General features: G+C 50.4%; 2 protein-coding genes across 3 annotated transcripts in view; both read right to left on the reverse strand.

The window, feature by feature from the left end:
- The window catches only part of PITHD1 (PITH domain containing 1), a 3724-nt gene extending 3453 nt beyond the window's left edge, over nucleotides 1–271 (reverse strand). Inside the window, exon 1 of the mRNA XM_017836520.1 lies at nucleotides 181–271. Coding sequence (XP_017692009.1) covers nucleotides 181–271 — 91 coding nt within the window. The remainder of the gene's footprint in view (nucleotides 1–180) is intronic.
- A 984-nt stretch (nucleotides 272–1255) lies between these two features.
- TCEB3 (transcription elongation factor B subunit 3) overlaps nucleotides 1256–14511 on the reverse strand; it is a 14125-nt gene continuing 869 nt past the window's right edge. The window contains exons 2-11 of one of the 2 annotated variants that reach the window (XM_017836534.1): nucleotides 10204–10260; nucleotides 9465–9583; nucleotides 7456–8665; nucleotides 6287–6401; nucleotides 5779–5931; nucleotides 5324–5421; nucleotides 4911–5091; nucleotides 4320–4431; nucleotides 3897–4048; nucleotides 1256–3361 (exon numbers count right to left, since the gene is read on the reverse strand). In XM_017836534.1, coding sequence (XP_017692023.1) covers nucleotides 3300–3361; nucleotides 3897–4048; nucleotides 4320–4431; nucleotides 4911–5091; nucleotides 5324–5421; nucleotides 5779–5931; nucleotides 6287–6401; nucleotides 7456–8665; nucleotides 9465–9583; nucleotides 10204–10260 — 2259 coding nt within the window. In that variant the 3' untranslated portion in view covers nucleotides 1256–3299. Of the gene's footprint in view, nucleotides 3362–3896; nucleotides 4049–4319; nucleotides 4432–4910; nucleotides 5092–5323; nucleotides 5422–5778; nucleotides 5935–6286; nucleotides 6402–7455; nucleotides 8666–9464; nucleotides 9584–10203; nucleotides 10261–14511 lie in introns of both variants that reach the window. The other variant, XM_017836533.1, reaches the window with a different exon arrangement.

The raw sequence follows: 14511 nt of genomic DNA on the forward strand, positions 1-14511 counted from the left end.
TTGCTCCGCCCACAGAGCCCTCCGGACACGCCCAACGCCCCAAATACGTGCGGAGCACAAAGGACGCGCCCACCGCCCCATGACCACGCCCACGGAGCCGTGTGGGCACGCCCACAGAGCCCAGGACACGCCCACCTCCCCATAGAGCACTTGAGTCAGTGCATCAGAAACCGCGCCCACTGTCCACGAGGCCGCGCCCACTTTTATCACCACGCCCACATACACCGAACGCGCCCATTACCCCGCCCACATAGCCCGAAGCCCCGCCCATGTGGGCGTGGCCTGGCGCTGCACGTGCTGAGTAACCCCGGTGGTCCCGGCGAGGGGGCTCGGAAAGGCTCCGAGGGTCAAACTTGGGGGCCTTTTCCAGCCAGGAAGGGAGCAGGAGCAGCATTCCCTTCGGGAATCCCAATCCCGGAGCATCACCCTCCAAGGGGCCACAGAGACCCGTTAGTTTAACATTCACTGTCAGAGCCAGGAAAGAACAAGCAGCCCAGGGTCCAGCGTTTGGCTTTTATTGAAACATGATTCTCCTCTTTTCATATAACTTATCTAATTAAAATATTCATCTCGGTTACCACAAAAAAAAAAAAAAAAAAGGGAACATAGAAAATTGTATATACACAGTTATGGGACCAAAATACAAACGCGAGGCCAAATCGCTCCCCCCCCTCCTCACTCCCGTCAACTCATCCCGCCGGGATGGGGCGGGAAAGGGGGAAGAGGCAGCTCTGCTCGGTCCTCTGTGTGTGGTGGAGCACAGAACAACTGCACAAGGCTGGGAATGAGCACTTTAATCCCAGACTTATCCCATGGAAATAACCCTCCTCTGCTCCCAGCCGAGGGATGACCCTCCTCTGCCCTGTAGTGTCCGAGCAAAAGGAAGGGAAGGGCAAAGAATTGGCATCAGCCCCGTGGGGTGCACAGAGCAGAGTCACTCCAGACACAGTGTCACCTCCCTGCAATCCCACAGAGCTAAAACACGGACACGGCTGGCAAAGCCTGGAGCAAAGGGGCTGCTCTGAGAGGGAAGGAGCATCACCCCAAAACAGCAACGACTGGGCAACACCCCCCTCTGAATACTGAGCTGGGGTATTAATTAACTGGCAGTTTTAGCAGCGCCCAAAATTGTTCTTGGGCATCACCCAGCTCCTTTGTTCGAAGCTCCATCGTGTCTGAACACGATGCCAAGCTCTGCTTCCCTCCCCTCTGCCCCTGCCCCAAGTACAGAGGAGAAATAAACGGTAGCACAACGGTCAGCAGAAAGAGAATATATTGTTATCTAATTAAAAATACAGCAAAATTAAATACAGCAAAAACGCAGGAGTAAGGAGCCATTATTTTACAGCACAACACACACTGAAGATGCTGCACGGTAACATTTAAGCATCTGGGACTGTAACAAACTTACAGCACATGAGAGTCTGAGAACATTTTTCCAAGATCTTCAAACTAAGAAAAGAACAGACCAAATAAACAGCAGACAGAATGGTTTTAAAGCAAGGAATCTTTTAAAAGGGAGGGAGAAAAAGAAAAAAAAAAAAAAAGGAAAGAAACAGACAACCCAAGAGAAAGCAGAAGCAAACAGGGATTTTTTCCAGAGCCCTCCAGGGAGGACCCTTCACAGCGAGGTTTCCCCCGGTCAGTGCACACAGACAACTCCACCGGTTTGGGATTTGGCAGCCACGGAAAGCCAGCAGCAGAGCTTCTCAGGAGCTGCCAACAACAACAGCATCCACTACCAGCATCTTTTCCACCCAGACAGCGAAGTCCTAGGGCAGCAAATATGGCTTGGAACAGGAGAATCCCTCCCCTCTCCGATCCAGTCGGGCCTCTGAGCCCTCACAGAGGCCACCACGAGACCTGGGTCTCACCAGCCCCATCCTCTGCTTGCACCAGCCCTGAGGAATTCACCTGGGGACAGACACAACCCACGAGCAGAAACTTTCCCCACGAGGCTCCACATGGCACAGCCTGGGTGTGTCCAGCGAGCCCAGCTGCCACCACACCCCTCAGCAGCACCGGGGAGCCCCAGGGCACTTCCTCACACTCCCACCAGCCACTGGCTCCACCGTGTCACCTCACACACCTTTTCCTTCCCGAGCTCCAGCTCCTCAGACACCAAGTACAACGGAGCCTTTTGAACTCCTGCTGTGAAGGACACACGTTAGAACAACCACTTTCTGTCACTCACTTCCCTCCAACCTCATTCAAGTGGTTCCAGGTTCAGAGACCACAGTCCTTGGACTCTTCCAAAGAGGGGGCAGAGCAAAACATACAGAGGCAAAGACAGGATTTAGGCACCAGCTTCCAAACTGGAAATAAATCCTTTCCAATTCCACACAGAAAACAAGATAAAAGTATTCCTTCTTTCCACTAAAAGAGGCAAACGATGCCTTCATTGATATTTAAAAACTTCTTTCAATTGCAAAGTCCCCCATTCCTCTCCCAATAAAAAGTTAAAATCCCACTTGGTGCACAGTAAAATTCCTCCCCAATCCCTTGCAATTTTATTCCCAGTAGCCAGCAGAAGACAACAACAGCAGCAGAGGAAACGTCCCCAAAGGCTCTTGGCATCCCTGCACGGCCACAAAAGCATCTGTACAGGATCTACAGCAACAGCAGGGGGGAAGGTCAAGAGCTCAGGTTTTATTAACACACACGAGCAGGGAGCGAAGCCTCGGGACTTGATGCACTTGCTAAAGGAGTGACAAGTGGATGGGCCACCAGTCCTACCTGTCCCAGAGTCTCCAGGTGAGACTTTGGGCCCAGCAGGTACCAGATCACAAGGAAAGACTCCCGTGACACCCAGTTTCCACTCAGACAGATGGATTCCAGCTCAAGTCACAGAGGATGACCCCTTGGGCTGGACTGGGAGGGGAGAGACTACTGGGAGCGACATAAATAACACAGCAGGGTAGAGGGGCAAAATATTAATTAAAACCATTTCATAATTTATTAAGAGGTTAAATAGTAAATAAGTCTCTGGATCTTCCACTCTCAGCAGGTGCCAAGACTTCACATTTTCCTGTGTCAGGAGATTCTGTACACCCTTCTTTCGACGGATGCCAAAGCCAGAAACAGGATGTTGAGGGCAGGGGGGAAAGAGGGGGGGCTTGACACTGAGAAAGGGACCAGAATAAAAGATAAAATACTGTGCCGTCATCTTGTGCAGATTGAAGCTTCTCCCAGCAGCTGCAGCCTCCAAAGAGTCCAAGGGTAAGGGCTGTTTGGGAACCTTCTCCCCCTCCAGTGCCACTCCTTCCCATGAGAGAAAGTCCCAGGTCAGCACTGCAAACTTATCTCCGAGAGAACCTGTTTTTGAAAGCTTTGATAGTCTTTGCCATCATTGGTGCAATTTCTGCAACGGAGAAAGAAGGGGGAAAAAAAAAAAAAAAGACAAATCAAACAACAAACTCCCACACATGAAAGGAGAAGTGGCAGAGTAAGAGCAGAGAGCAATTCAAAGCTGCAGCCCTGGCAAGTGTGTGCTCTCTGATCATGGCCCATCCTATTTATCAGGTCACAGACCGAGGAGAACCCACTGCTTTCTGCACTGCAAGAACACAGACCTCTGGTTAAACCCTCCCTGCTTCCCTCCCAAGAGAACTCCACCACATTTTCATAGTTCCCAACAGCTGGACAGACACAGGACAGCAGGAGGGCACTGGTGCCAGTAGGACAGGCTGACACAGTCAGCTCTGAGCAGAAAAAGTGAATTGGATGTTTCCCTGTGCTTTCCCTTGTGAATGAAGTTTGAACGGGCTCTCCTCAGGGAGAGGAGATGCCAACATCAAACCCTCCTGCATAGCCTGGAATTCTCCTGCAGCACAAGCAGCTGTTGGTGAAGAAGGAGCAAAAAGAGGCCACAGGGATGTTCTGCAGGTTGTACTTACTCTTCACTGGGGGTTTCCTGGGGTCGAAGGAGGAGAAGGTGCTACCTGAAGATGGGACAGAGTGGGCACTGCTGGTGCTGGGCCCATCGTAGGACTGCTCGTCACTCACTCGAGCGTGGCTTTTGCTGGATGTGTACAGGACAGGTTTGATTCTGAAACACACAGGGGACAGGCATTTCAGTAAAGATTCACCACAGTTTGGTGCAGTTCTACAGACATGAGCCATGTTTGCCAACAGCACCACGGCTGATACCACGTGGAACCACCTCTGTACTTCCCAGCAAGAAACAGCCCAGCAGAGTTACAAGTTTCACTGCAAAAGGAGCTCCCAGACACTCAGTATCCTTTCCTGCCCGGATGCAGAGCTTTAGGGGGAAGCTGGCAGGAGGCCCTGAGCAGCAAGAGCTACTGAGAAACACTCACTTGGTCTTCTCTGGCAGAAGAGGCCCTCCAGTTCCAAACTTCTCTTGTCTCCTTCGTACATCCCGAGGGGGCTTCGCTGCAGAGTTCACAAATGCCATTTTGGCCACTCTCCCTGCAAGAGGCCAGAGGGGAACATCACTTAGATCCAGCTTACTATAAAGGAGGCTCCTCAATGCTTGTCTTCAAGTTCATCCACCTCTCCCCAGTCCATCCACTCCCAAGCTCTGGTAACAAGTCTCCTCCCCAAGGTCTGAACCTCTTGCAGTCACAGCACAGGCTGTGAAAAATCAGACTGATCAGCTCAGGAGTTCTCATTACATTCATCAAAAGAGCAGGAATGATTCTCCCCACTCTACTTTTCTTCAATCCCAGCATGGAGAAGCCACTCTGGAACAGGAGGTGCTTATTCAGCCCTAAACATTCCTGCTGTAAAATATCAAAAGATCGCTCCGCATCAACACCACTAGGACGAGAGCGAGAAGCTGCCAAACCCAGAAGCAAAGGCCACCACATAAAAACCCAGAGCTATGCACCTCCTAAACTGGACTAGTTTTAAGCCAGTCACCCCAAAACACCCTCCCTCAGCCCCACCTTTGGGTTTGTTGGCGTGGGCCGAGCCGATGTTCCGCGCCAGCATGAGCAGCCGCTGCTCGCGCGCGTCGTGCAGCCGCAGGTACATCTCCCGCCACGACTCGAACTCCTCTGGCTTCTCATTCTTGAAATCTCTGAGGCAGTGATTGTGCCACAGCTGATCCGTGTCCTCAATGAGCACCTGAAACAAACCCACACAGAGCTGGCATCCCTCCGGGCACACCTCCACTCCCCTTGGCACCGGCATCGCTGGAATTCCACAGAGGGGCAAGATGGGAAAACCAGGAACTCAGGACTATCAAAAGCCAACTCTTGTTATAAAAAAAAGCTTTGTTCTCTGCTATTCTGCTACTGCAGATGAGGACAGAACATGACTGTTCCATGTCACATCCCTTCCCAGGCGAGGCACTCACATGATTACATTCCTCGATGCGATACAGCTGCTCTGGGGTGCATCTCTCCAACACCGGCTCCAGCACGGAGAAAGGGACACCACCCACTTCATAGATTGCTAGAGAGAAACAAGATGCACAGAGTATTATTTGTCCTGCTCCTTCCTTGCCGAGGAAAGGGTTTGACACCTTCAAATGCAGTGGAAAAAACTGCAGGGGAAGGGGAAATGAACCTGAGGCACCGGTACCTCCAGGTTAAGAAGTGCCCATGCAGGCTCTGCTTGCCACAATTTCCAGTGCTTTAGCACTGCCTGAAAGCATTCTGGGTGCTGATCCCTGCAGCACATGAGCTTTCAGGGAGATCTGTCCCATATTTGTGACAAGGGGCAGGTGTTCCCACGCTCCAGGCCAGGCGCTGCCGGGATTTATACAAACGAGCTGCCAAAATTTCAGTGTAACTGAGGCAAGGTACTTACAGTCGATGTTGTTGCTGAGGACCCTGATGCACTGCTGGTACAAGGACATCATCTTTGGGAGGTAGGCGGTTTTGGAGCCCGAGTACACCTGCATTTTTGAGTTTAACCGTCGGCCTGTGAAACCTGCTTCGCTCTCTTCGACCGGCGAGGACACTGCTGTGAGGGGAAGGACTTGGAGTGAGAAGGGAGCAGAGAAATGAAGAGCCCACCCCGTTGAACACCACAGAGACACAAATTGGATTAATCCAGGAGCAACCCCACGGGCAAAGCCTTCTCCAGGAGACCTGCAACCTCGCTCAGGAAGGGAAGGCCCAAAGCCCAAACCCCAAAGAAGGGTCAGCAAAGGATTTTCCTCGTTTCTGCCGGAGCAGGTGGGAAAGCAGCTGCTTTTCTCTGAAACCCGGACTCTGGGCAGAGCCCAACAGAAAGACCTGGACCCAGCCAGCATCCACTCCTGCTCTCTCCCACAAACTGGTTCGTTCCAAACCTATTTTCCTGCCCAGCATACCTTTCCTTTTTGTCTGGGAGCAGGTAATGGACTCGATGGAGGGAAGAGGACGATAGTTGGCCTGGATCGGGGGCAGTGGGATGTCTGGTAACGTTGGTACCACATCTAAGATTATCTGGAAAGAGAGGATGGACATGCAAGTGAGACAGGAGTACAGGAGAATGTGACATCCCACCAGTGTACAAACAGCACTGAACTGCATTCTTCTGCATATTTTGAATAAACCACTCAATGCTGATCACTTCCCACTGGGAAACAGCCTCGGGGGTGGCTCTGACTAGGCTGTCAATATGAAGAAGCCAAAATCTGGGATCTGAATCACTCAGCTTCCTCCAGTAAGAGCCATCCACATCTTTAACCTACCCAGGACAAGCAGAAACATATCCTTGATATGTCATTTACCTGTTCTGCCTCTTCTCCTCCTGCTGCAAAAAAACTCTGCAGTGGTAGAGGAGGGAATGTCACAAACTGAGGGAAACTTAAAACTTTGATATGAGGCACTTTTTAGAATGAATGGCAAAGCAGAATTTTAAATGCTGTTAACATTATAAAAAACACTTTTTGAAGAGCCAAGTGCTTCAAAGTTCAGTAAAAGGATGAAACAGTAAAGGTTTTATATGTTAGTCCCTATTTATACACCAAGCCCTGGCACCCATGTGACAATGAATATGAAGAGAAATACTGCTCATTTTCCAGGCTTTCACAAAAGAAGGTTTGTCTTTTGGAATGAGCTGCACTGTAACACCAGTTCTCCTATTTCTGGACACCAACAGATTTAATTAACAAAACTGTAGTACTAATACAGATAAAAAAAGACTCATTTTAGAGTGTAAATACTTGAGAGGGAACCTTGTTAGCAGGAGATGCACTGAACACTGGGCTGGATTCTGAGCTGACTCACCTCTACAGATACTCTGCCTGTTTAACAAGTGCATCATTGTCCAATACTCCTCCATATGAGTATTTAGCTGAAGGTTTTCTCTTTTACTCTCCCCATTTTTTGACCAAACATAAAATAATAAGCATAAAAAACACCCACTGCATTTCTTTCTTCCCCTCCCTCTTTACCCACTTTTCCAAGGGGAAAACCAACAAGCCCCAGATGGCAGAGGACCGAGAGCAGCTGATCCTGCCTTCTTTGCTCACTGTCACATCCTTCCAAACCTTACCCTCTTTGGTTTAGGAGGCTCTGGAGGTTTCTTCTCTGCCTTTTTCTCACTTGTTTTCTTGTGGCTTGGACTTTTCTGACTCGAGCTCGAGCTGTTGCTGCTGGCTTTGGATCCGTTCTGTTTGCTGTGCCCTCGGTCCTTCTCCCCAGCTGACCCAGCCGAGGGTTTGACCACTTTCTTTTTCTTTTTCTGGGGCTGGTCGTAGCTGAGATACGACTCAAAGGACATCGTAGGCTGTTCAAACTCATCCTCCGCTTCCCCCTCCCCAGAATTTGAGGAAAAACCCGCCGATTTTTTGTCCACGTCGGAGATTTTGCGCTTCCCCTCCGAGGATTTTAAGCTCCCAGAAACCCCCTTTTCCTTGACCCTGTTTGACGAGTCAGCCTCAGCTTTCCGCTTCTCCCGCTCCGCGCTGGAGCTCTCCAGGCTCGGCTTGGACTTCTCCAATTTGCTCTTTTCAGAGTCCCGATGCTTTTGCTTCTTAACGTGGTTGTCCAAAGACTCTTCCAAGGGCGGCAGCGTGTGCAGCTTCTCCTTTTTGGAGGTGCTGCTTTCTCGGTTCTTCTCCTTCTTGGTGCCATCCGACGTCCTCTGCTTCTCCTTGCCGGCCGCTGCCACGGGGGATTCTCGGAGCTGCTCTTTAAAAGAGGTCTTGTGCAATCTTTCTGGGCTGAAGGCAGAGGTCCTCTCGTCCCCTCTGCCATCAAGTCGCTGCTTCTTGTGAGATTTGTGCTCTTTGCTTCGACTCGTGTTCCCTTTGTCACAGAAGTCACCGGAGTTCCGGCCTCCCACGAGCTTCTCCTGAAAGCTGTGGCCTTTGCTGGCTTTCCGGTGGAATACTGTGGGTTCTTCCTGCTCCTCAGAGGCATAAGGGTCTGTGTCCATATCCTGAGGGCTCTCGCTCGGCTCAGGTGACACAGCTTGTCCACAGTCCGAGTACTCCTGATCTGAAGAGAGCACCGGGGAAGATCTGCCCCAACCCTTCCCCTGGTGGCTGCTATAGCCGTAAGTCTCATGGGCTCTCTCAGGCCTGGGATACCTTTTGGACTTCTTTTCCCTATGATCTGGGCTGTAGGATTGGCTGCAAGATGGCTGGAAGGGTTCTGAATAATCCTGGTCAGGCTCCTCATCCTCTCTGAGGGAGGACTCCTGATGTCTTTTGCTCGAGCTGCTCCTCTCGTAGTCGCGGTCTTCAGAGTCCAGGTTATTTCTGAAGGGAGAAAAAACCAAAACAGTTAAATTAAAACTTCCCACTGTGACTGAAAAGAGCCAATCCCTTTGGACCATGTGGACTGGAACATCTCTTACAGAAGACTAAGGCTGTATTTGGTAGTTTTGTGGTGAGAATGCCACTGATTTTCTCAGGTACGGCAACGTTCAGGGATTTAAAAACTGCATTTCTAGTGCAAGAATAGATTAAACACTTTTATTAGAACTAGAGACAGATGTGTACAGAACCTTCTCCCTGGCTGTGTGGTGCCCATGGGGAATGTCACCCAGTTCCCAGGGAAGCACATAGGAATGAATAAGTGGGTCTTTATCACTCAAATCTATGTGATCTCATTGCTGGGTTCAACACAGCCTTGTTACTGCAACATGCCTGCTGTCAGCAACTCCCAGTTTCCCCAGGGTTTTGGTTCATAAAAGCCTTCTTTCAAAGCAGGCCACTTCCTTTCCTTGGGCCTAGAACTTCCTGTCTTTGGCACCATAAAATGGGAAGCAAGCAGATTGCAGCTCTTGCTTTATTTAAGGCACTCTTCTGGCATCTCCTGTTAATCTCTTCATCAAATTCTTGAAAATTGGCCCCCTACTTCCACACAAAACTGCAGCCATCAGCACCCAACGCTCCACAGCCAGCAAAGGCAGGAAGTTTGTGCCAAAACCAGGCAAAAACCCCCAGGCAGAGTTAGACATTTGTTTTATGAGCTTTTCCAGAGCCTTCACTTTGCTTCCTTGGCCAGAGAGGTTTATGATGCCCCCTGCAAAGCTCATCCATGAGGTTCACTCACCGCTCTGCCTCTTGGGCCACTGGCACCAGCTTCTTCCACCTGGCCACGAGGTCCTTGGCAAAGTCTCCCACGAGCTCGTGCTTCCGAAGGCTGTTCACAGTCTTCCCAACACCTGTCTCCTGCGTGGGAGAGCCAAGAACATGAATCCATCTTAGCAAAACAGGCATTCTCACCCCTGCTAAACTTCCTAAGGAGTCAATGAAGTCAACACACCACCTCCTGCTGTGAGGTAGGGATAAAGTTCCTTGATCTGACAGCAAAGAGATCACATTTACCATGTTTCCTGCTGACATTATGTCATTTACTACGTGTAAATCAGAGACTTAATCCTACCTGAGTCTAATTATGTGTATTAATAAACCAAGTCAGTATTTGCCATGGCAGCTGATAAATTTGAGGACAGAAGCCAACAATAATTTTAAGGATTAGCTCTCTTCCTAATTTCATGCTGATTTATCACTGGGATCCGCTCCGACTCTCATATCCCAGTCAAGTGTTAAGCTCTTGGAAGAACTGAGGATGACAGACTGTCCTCCATGGCTTCCCACCTGCTCTGACACGCTCCTTGCCCATTCCTGGCACTTCCAGAACCTTATCACAATCACGCCCGTGACACCAGGCTGGAGCAGGTGGCCAAGGAAACACACCCCCTTCCAGGGAAAGCAGCATTTCCGTGGAAAACACTTATCCCGTGACTCGACAGACACGATGAAAGAGTGAGAGATTTCACAGCTCTTACCACGAGAATGTCAACTGTGATGGGCAACTCTGAGAGCCTCTTCAGACTTTTCAGCAGCTGTGGAGACAAGAGGAAAAGCGTTCAGAGTTGTCACACGGAACCACAGACCGGGATTAGGGAGGAGGAAAATTCTGCACTGCCTGAGAGCCTGTTAGGAAGATCCAAGTGGCTGCCAACTGCTGTCTCGCTCCAAAAGAGCTCCTGAGTAGCTGAACACAAGGGCAAACTGTAAAGAAATTATCATCTCTTTGCCTAAGAGAACACATCTGAGTCTTATAACGCAATCAAATATTAATGTTTTCCTCACACGGGCCTGCAACTTAAATCTGGCTTAAAGCATTGGGAACAGACACGCAGCAAGAGGAAGGAAGGACTCGGAAAGTGGTGCTGGAATCGAATCCCTTGGCGAGGGAGGTGGGAACAGACACAAAAAAAAAAAGAGGAAGGAAGATTTCTAGATGCTCTAAAAGACCTAAAAGGGGAACCTGTGTCTCCTGTGCTGACACCCCCCGGGCCAGTGCTGCTGACAGTCTCTCTGCTCTCAGGTGCTAAAAAGGCACCTGAGCCCTTCCACAGCCTCTGCCTCTCATCCCACTCGTTTCTCTTCCCCTCACTGAACACCAGGGAAGTGTTTCCTCCACGCACCCCAAGCGAGGCCCTGTCAGCACCTACAGCCACTCCATGGGACAGGGACTCCAATGTCACCCCAGCAACAAGGTGCAGGAGCTTGACAAGGGGCAACGGCCTCAAGCTGCACCACGGGAGGTTAAGGTGGGACATCAGGAAGAATTTCTTCACTGGAAGGGTTGCCAGACATTGGAATGGGCTGGAAGTGTTCAAGGAATGACTGGACATGGCACTCAGTGCTCTGGTCTGGTTGGCAAGGTGGGGACTGGTCACAGGTTGGACTCGATGGTCTTGAAGGTCTTTTCCAACCCTAATGATTGTGGGATTCAAGGTGACTGGGATGTACTTGTACCTCTGCCACCCAGGTGGTTTGGGACATTGCTTCACCCACGTCTACTGGCTCTGTAGCTACAGCACATGGTAGAACACATCTGACAGCACTGTTGCCCCTCACATTATTTCCCACAGCTCAGCTATAGCCACAGTCCAGCCTCATCAGCATTCCCATTATTATAGCCCCTATACAGCCCAGGCTTTGCTCAGCACTCCTATGCTATATGCCATACAAAGGGCTGCCCCTGATCCAGATCTTCTCTTTAAAACACTGTGCTCGTGCTCAAATCAGCACTGTCAGCCTCAGCTATTCCAGTCACCCCCACGTCCACCATGCAAGGGGCAGAGAGCTTTACAAGTCTCCCTTTTGAAGGAAATGAGTTCTTTTAACCTCGAGAGAGAAAACCCTCCTCGACACCAAGGGTTCACCTGGCTTAAGCAAAACCAGGACACTTCCTGTTCACTAGAAACCAACTCCTTTATATTTAGGACTTAATAACCGTGACACAAGGTTTCGGTTTTCTTGTTTTTTAGAAGACTGAAACAGTGATACCAAGAGTAACTGCTCTGTTGCCTTGCCAGCGCAGCTGCTCAACAAGTGCACTGGCAACTGAAGCCATCAAACCAGAGACAGCAGAGACACAGCCCAGCTCTGCTGCCTTCCCCCAGACAGGCAAGGCCTGCCACAATTCCTGAGTCAGGATCTCTCTAGGAAGGCCAAGATCCTCCTGGCAATGACAGTAAAGGAGTTTGGACTAGTGTGCACAAAGGTCCACTGGAAGGGGAAGAAGGGTGGATTTTGTACAAGCTAGAAAAAGTCAAACAGGGCACTATTAAGACAACAGCATCCCTTTAAGCTGATTAACTTCCTAGAGAGGTTGTTTCAGAGCTTACAAAATCCCACCATGAGAATAAGAGCCCAGGGAGGACTTGTTCTGGTATCCATAAAGACTCTCAATTATTTTCTAGCTACACCCCACTGTAGCATTTCCCACAGCTCTTTAGTTATTTGTTGCCTTCAGGGCTGAATTCCAGGAAGAAAAGCACTGTTCTCAATGGGAATGCTGTTCTCAACGTGGTTTGAGACCAGGGGACCCACACATTTGATCCAGAACACGTCTCACAGGGAGCTGGGTTATTCCACACCCACTTCAGTCAACGCCTGCAACCTCTGTGGAGCACAAGTCCTCGTGCATGAGATGCACAAAGTGAGACAAATCCAAAGCAGTGAGGCTTAAAAACTTGTACTAATGTGTACTTCCCATGGAAATGAGCTGATGGAGTGCATCCCACTGAAATCAGCCAAACCCGCTCCAAGGGACATCAGGAAGAATTCTGGACATCAGGAAGAATTTCTTCCTGGAAAGGGTGGTCAGGCATTGGAAGGGGCTGCCCAGGGAGGTGGTGGAGTGACCGTCCCTGGAGGTGTTCAAGGAATGACCCGATGTGGCACTGAGTTGATATGGAAGGGTTGGCTCAAAGGTTGGACTCGATGATCCTGGAGGTCTCTTCCAACCCTAATGATACTGTGATTCTAAATCTGGCAGCTCATCTCAGAAACAACCGAGATCCTACGAGTCCTGTGAGGAAAAGGCGACCAGGCAGAAGACAGAGAACACCAGGCCCGTATCTTGGGAGGCACCAGATCGAACACAGAGGACAAAACTCTTCCAAAACACCCCAGTGCAGAGCAGAGTTTCAGTCAATCAGCCACAAGACACAACCCATGAAAACCTCCCTTGGTTCCAGCTCCAATCAGGTTTTGTTGAACATGGGTGGATTGTTTTCTTATTCTAAAACTCATCCAGACCGTTACAACACTAAAAACACAGATTAATATCAAATTACTCCAGCACAGACTGGCTGCTTTCTCTCCATGAAGATGCTCTTATTCATGTTTTCCTTCTCCTATTTCTTCCCTCAGTCCTGCAGCAGAGTTTGTACCTTCTCTGCTGGGAAAAAAAAAAAGACTCTTTCCAAACCATTACAGCACTGTTCAAGATTTCCCTCACGCCATTCTGTGCCAATTTTCACCTAAAACCAATAATAATACTTAACACCTTTCAGCAAGGCAAAGAGTTGAACACTTTACTGGGCAAATATTGTCCTTTCACATTCCTGATATGACATTTTCAAAGGACAAGGCAAGAAAAGTGAAGACTGGAAATGGTGTAAGGTGTGGGCAGCACCCAGGGATGCCGTGGATTTGTCCTGCTGGCAGGGTAAACTTTTATGGCACAGGAAGATCCTCAGAAAATCCATCAAAGAAATGCAATGGCTACTAAATTCAAGCTTTAAAACACTAATGCTTTCAAGGATATAGCTGGAAAACTACCAGAAATCAAGAGTACAGATGAAAGGACCTTTCTGCTGGGGAAGGGAAAAGGTTTTGGTGTCACCACCCTGCTCTACCTCCTCTGCCCGCCCTCGCAAGACTGCACAGGATCAACAGAGCAAGAAACCACTTTACTCCCCGAGGTCACTGGAGAGAGAGTCAGGCTGTGCAAACAGTGCCCCAAGTCCTGCAGCGCCCCAGAAACACACACAAGCACTTCTTGCCCCAAGCTGACACAAGGGTCAGGGAACAGGAGCACTAATTCTCTGTGCAATATTTGAAGTCTCGCCCGTGTTCTCGGCACCACGGAGCCCACACCCCCTGCAATTGGCTCCCTGGCAGTCCCTCAGCTCCATTTGGGGCTCCACCAGTTAAACCCTGCCCTGGCCCTGGCTGACAGGATGAGGAGAGTAACCAGATCCTATCACATCACCCCCAGCGAGGCTGGAGCTGCTGCAGGGGCTCCCATTTCAAAGGGTCAGCACTAGATCATCCACTCTTCTTCCTGGGCAGCGGGAGATCTTAGAAAGAGAGTTCTGCAGGTGTTTGCCTCAGCTAACCAAAGCCAGCCAAGCACAGAGCACCTGCACAGCCCTCCCTGCCTTCTCTTTCACCCGAACTACACAAAACACGAACCAAACACCTGTGAGCAGCCACAACAGATGCTCCCCCTTTAAAACAGGACATCTCGCAGAACGGGTTCACAGCACGCCCGGGATCAACCGTAACTCCAAAATTTCCCTTGAAAAAGCAGCTCGGGAGGCCGGTTTGTCCCAGCAGGGGGGTCGCTGCCGGCAGCCGAATGTCACCGAACACGCCGAGCCGGGGCAGGTCGGGGCAGTGCGAGCACAGCGGCCGCCCCACGGCAGCTGCTGCGGGCAGCACATTTTGGCAGCGGGCACGTTCCCGGCGTGGAGAAGGGGCAAGAAGAGCCAAGAAACTCCCCCAGACGGAGCCAGCCCCTCGCCCCCACCCACCCCCGCGGCGGTGCCAGGGGGTCCCGTCCCCCCCTC

The sequence above is a fragment of the Lepidothrix coronata genome, unplaced genomic scaffold (genome assembly GCF_001604755.1).
Source record: "Lepidothrix coronata isolate B3197 unplaced genomic scaffold, Lepidothrix_coronata-1.0 Scaffold279, whole genome shotgun sequence".
NCBI lineage: Eukaryota > Metazoa > Chordata > Aves > Passeriformes > Pipridae > Lepidothrix > Lepidothrix coronata.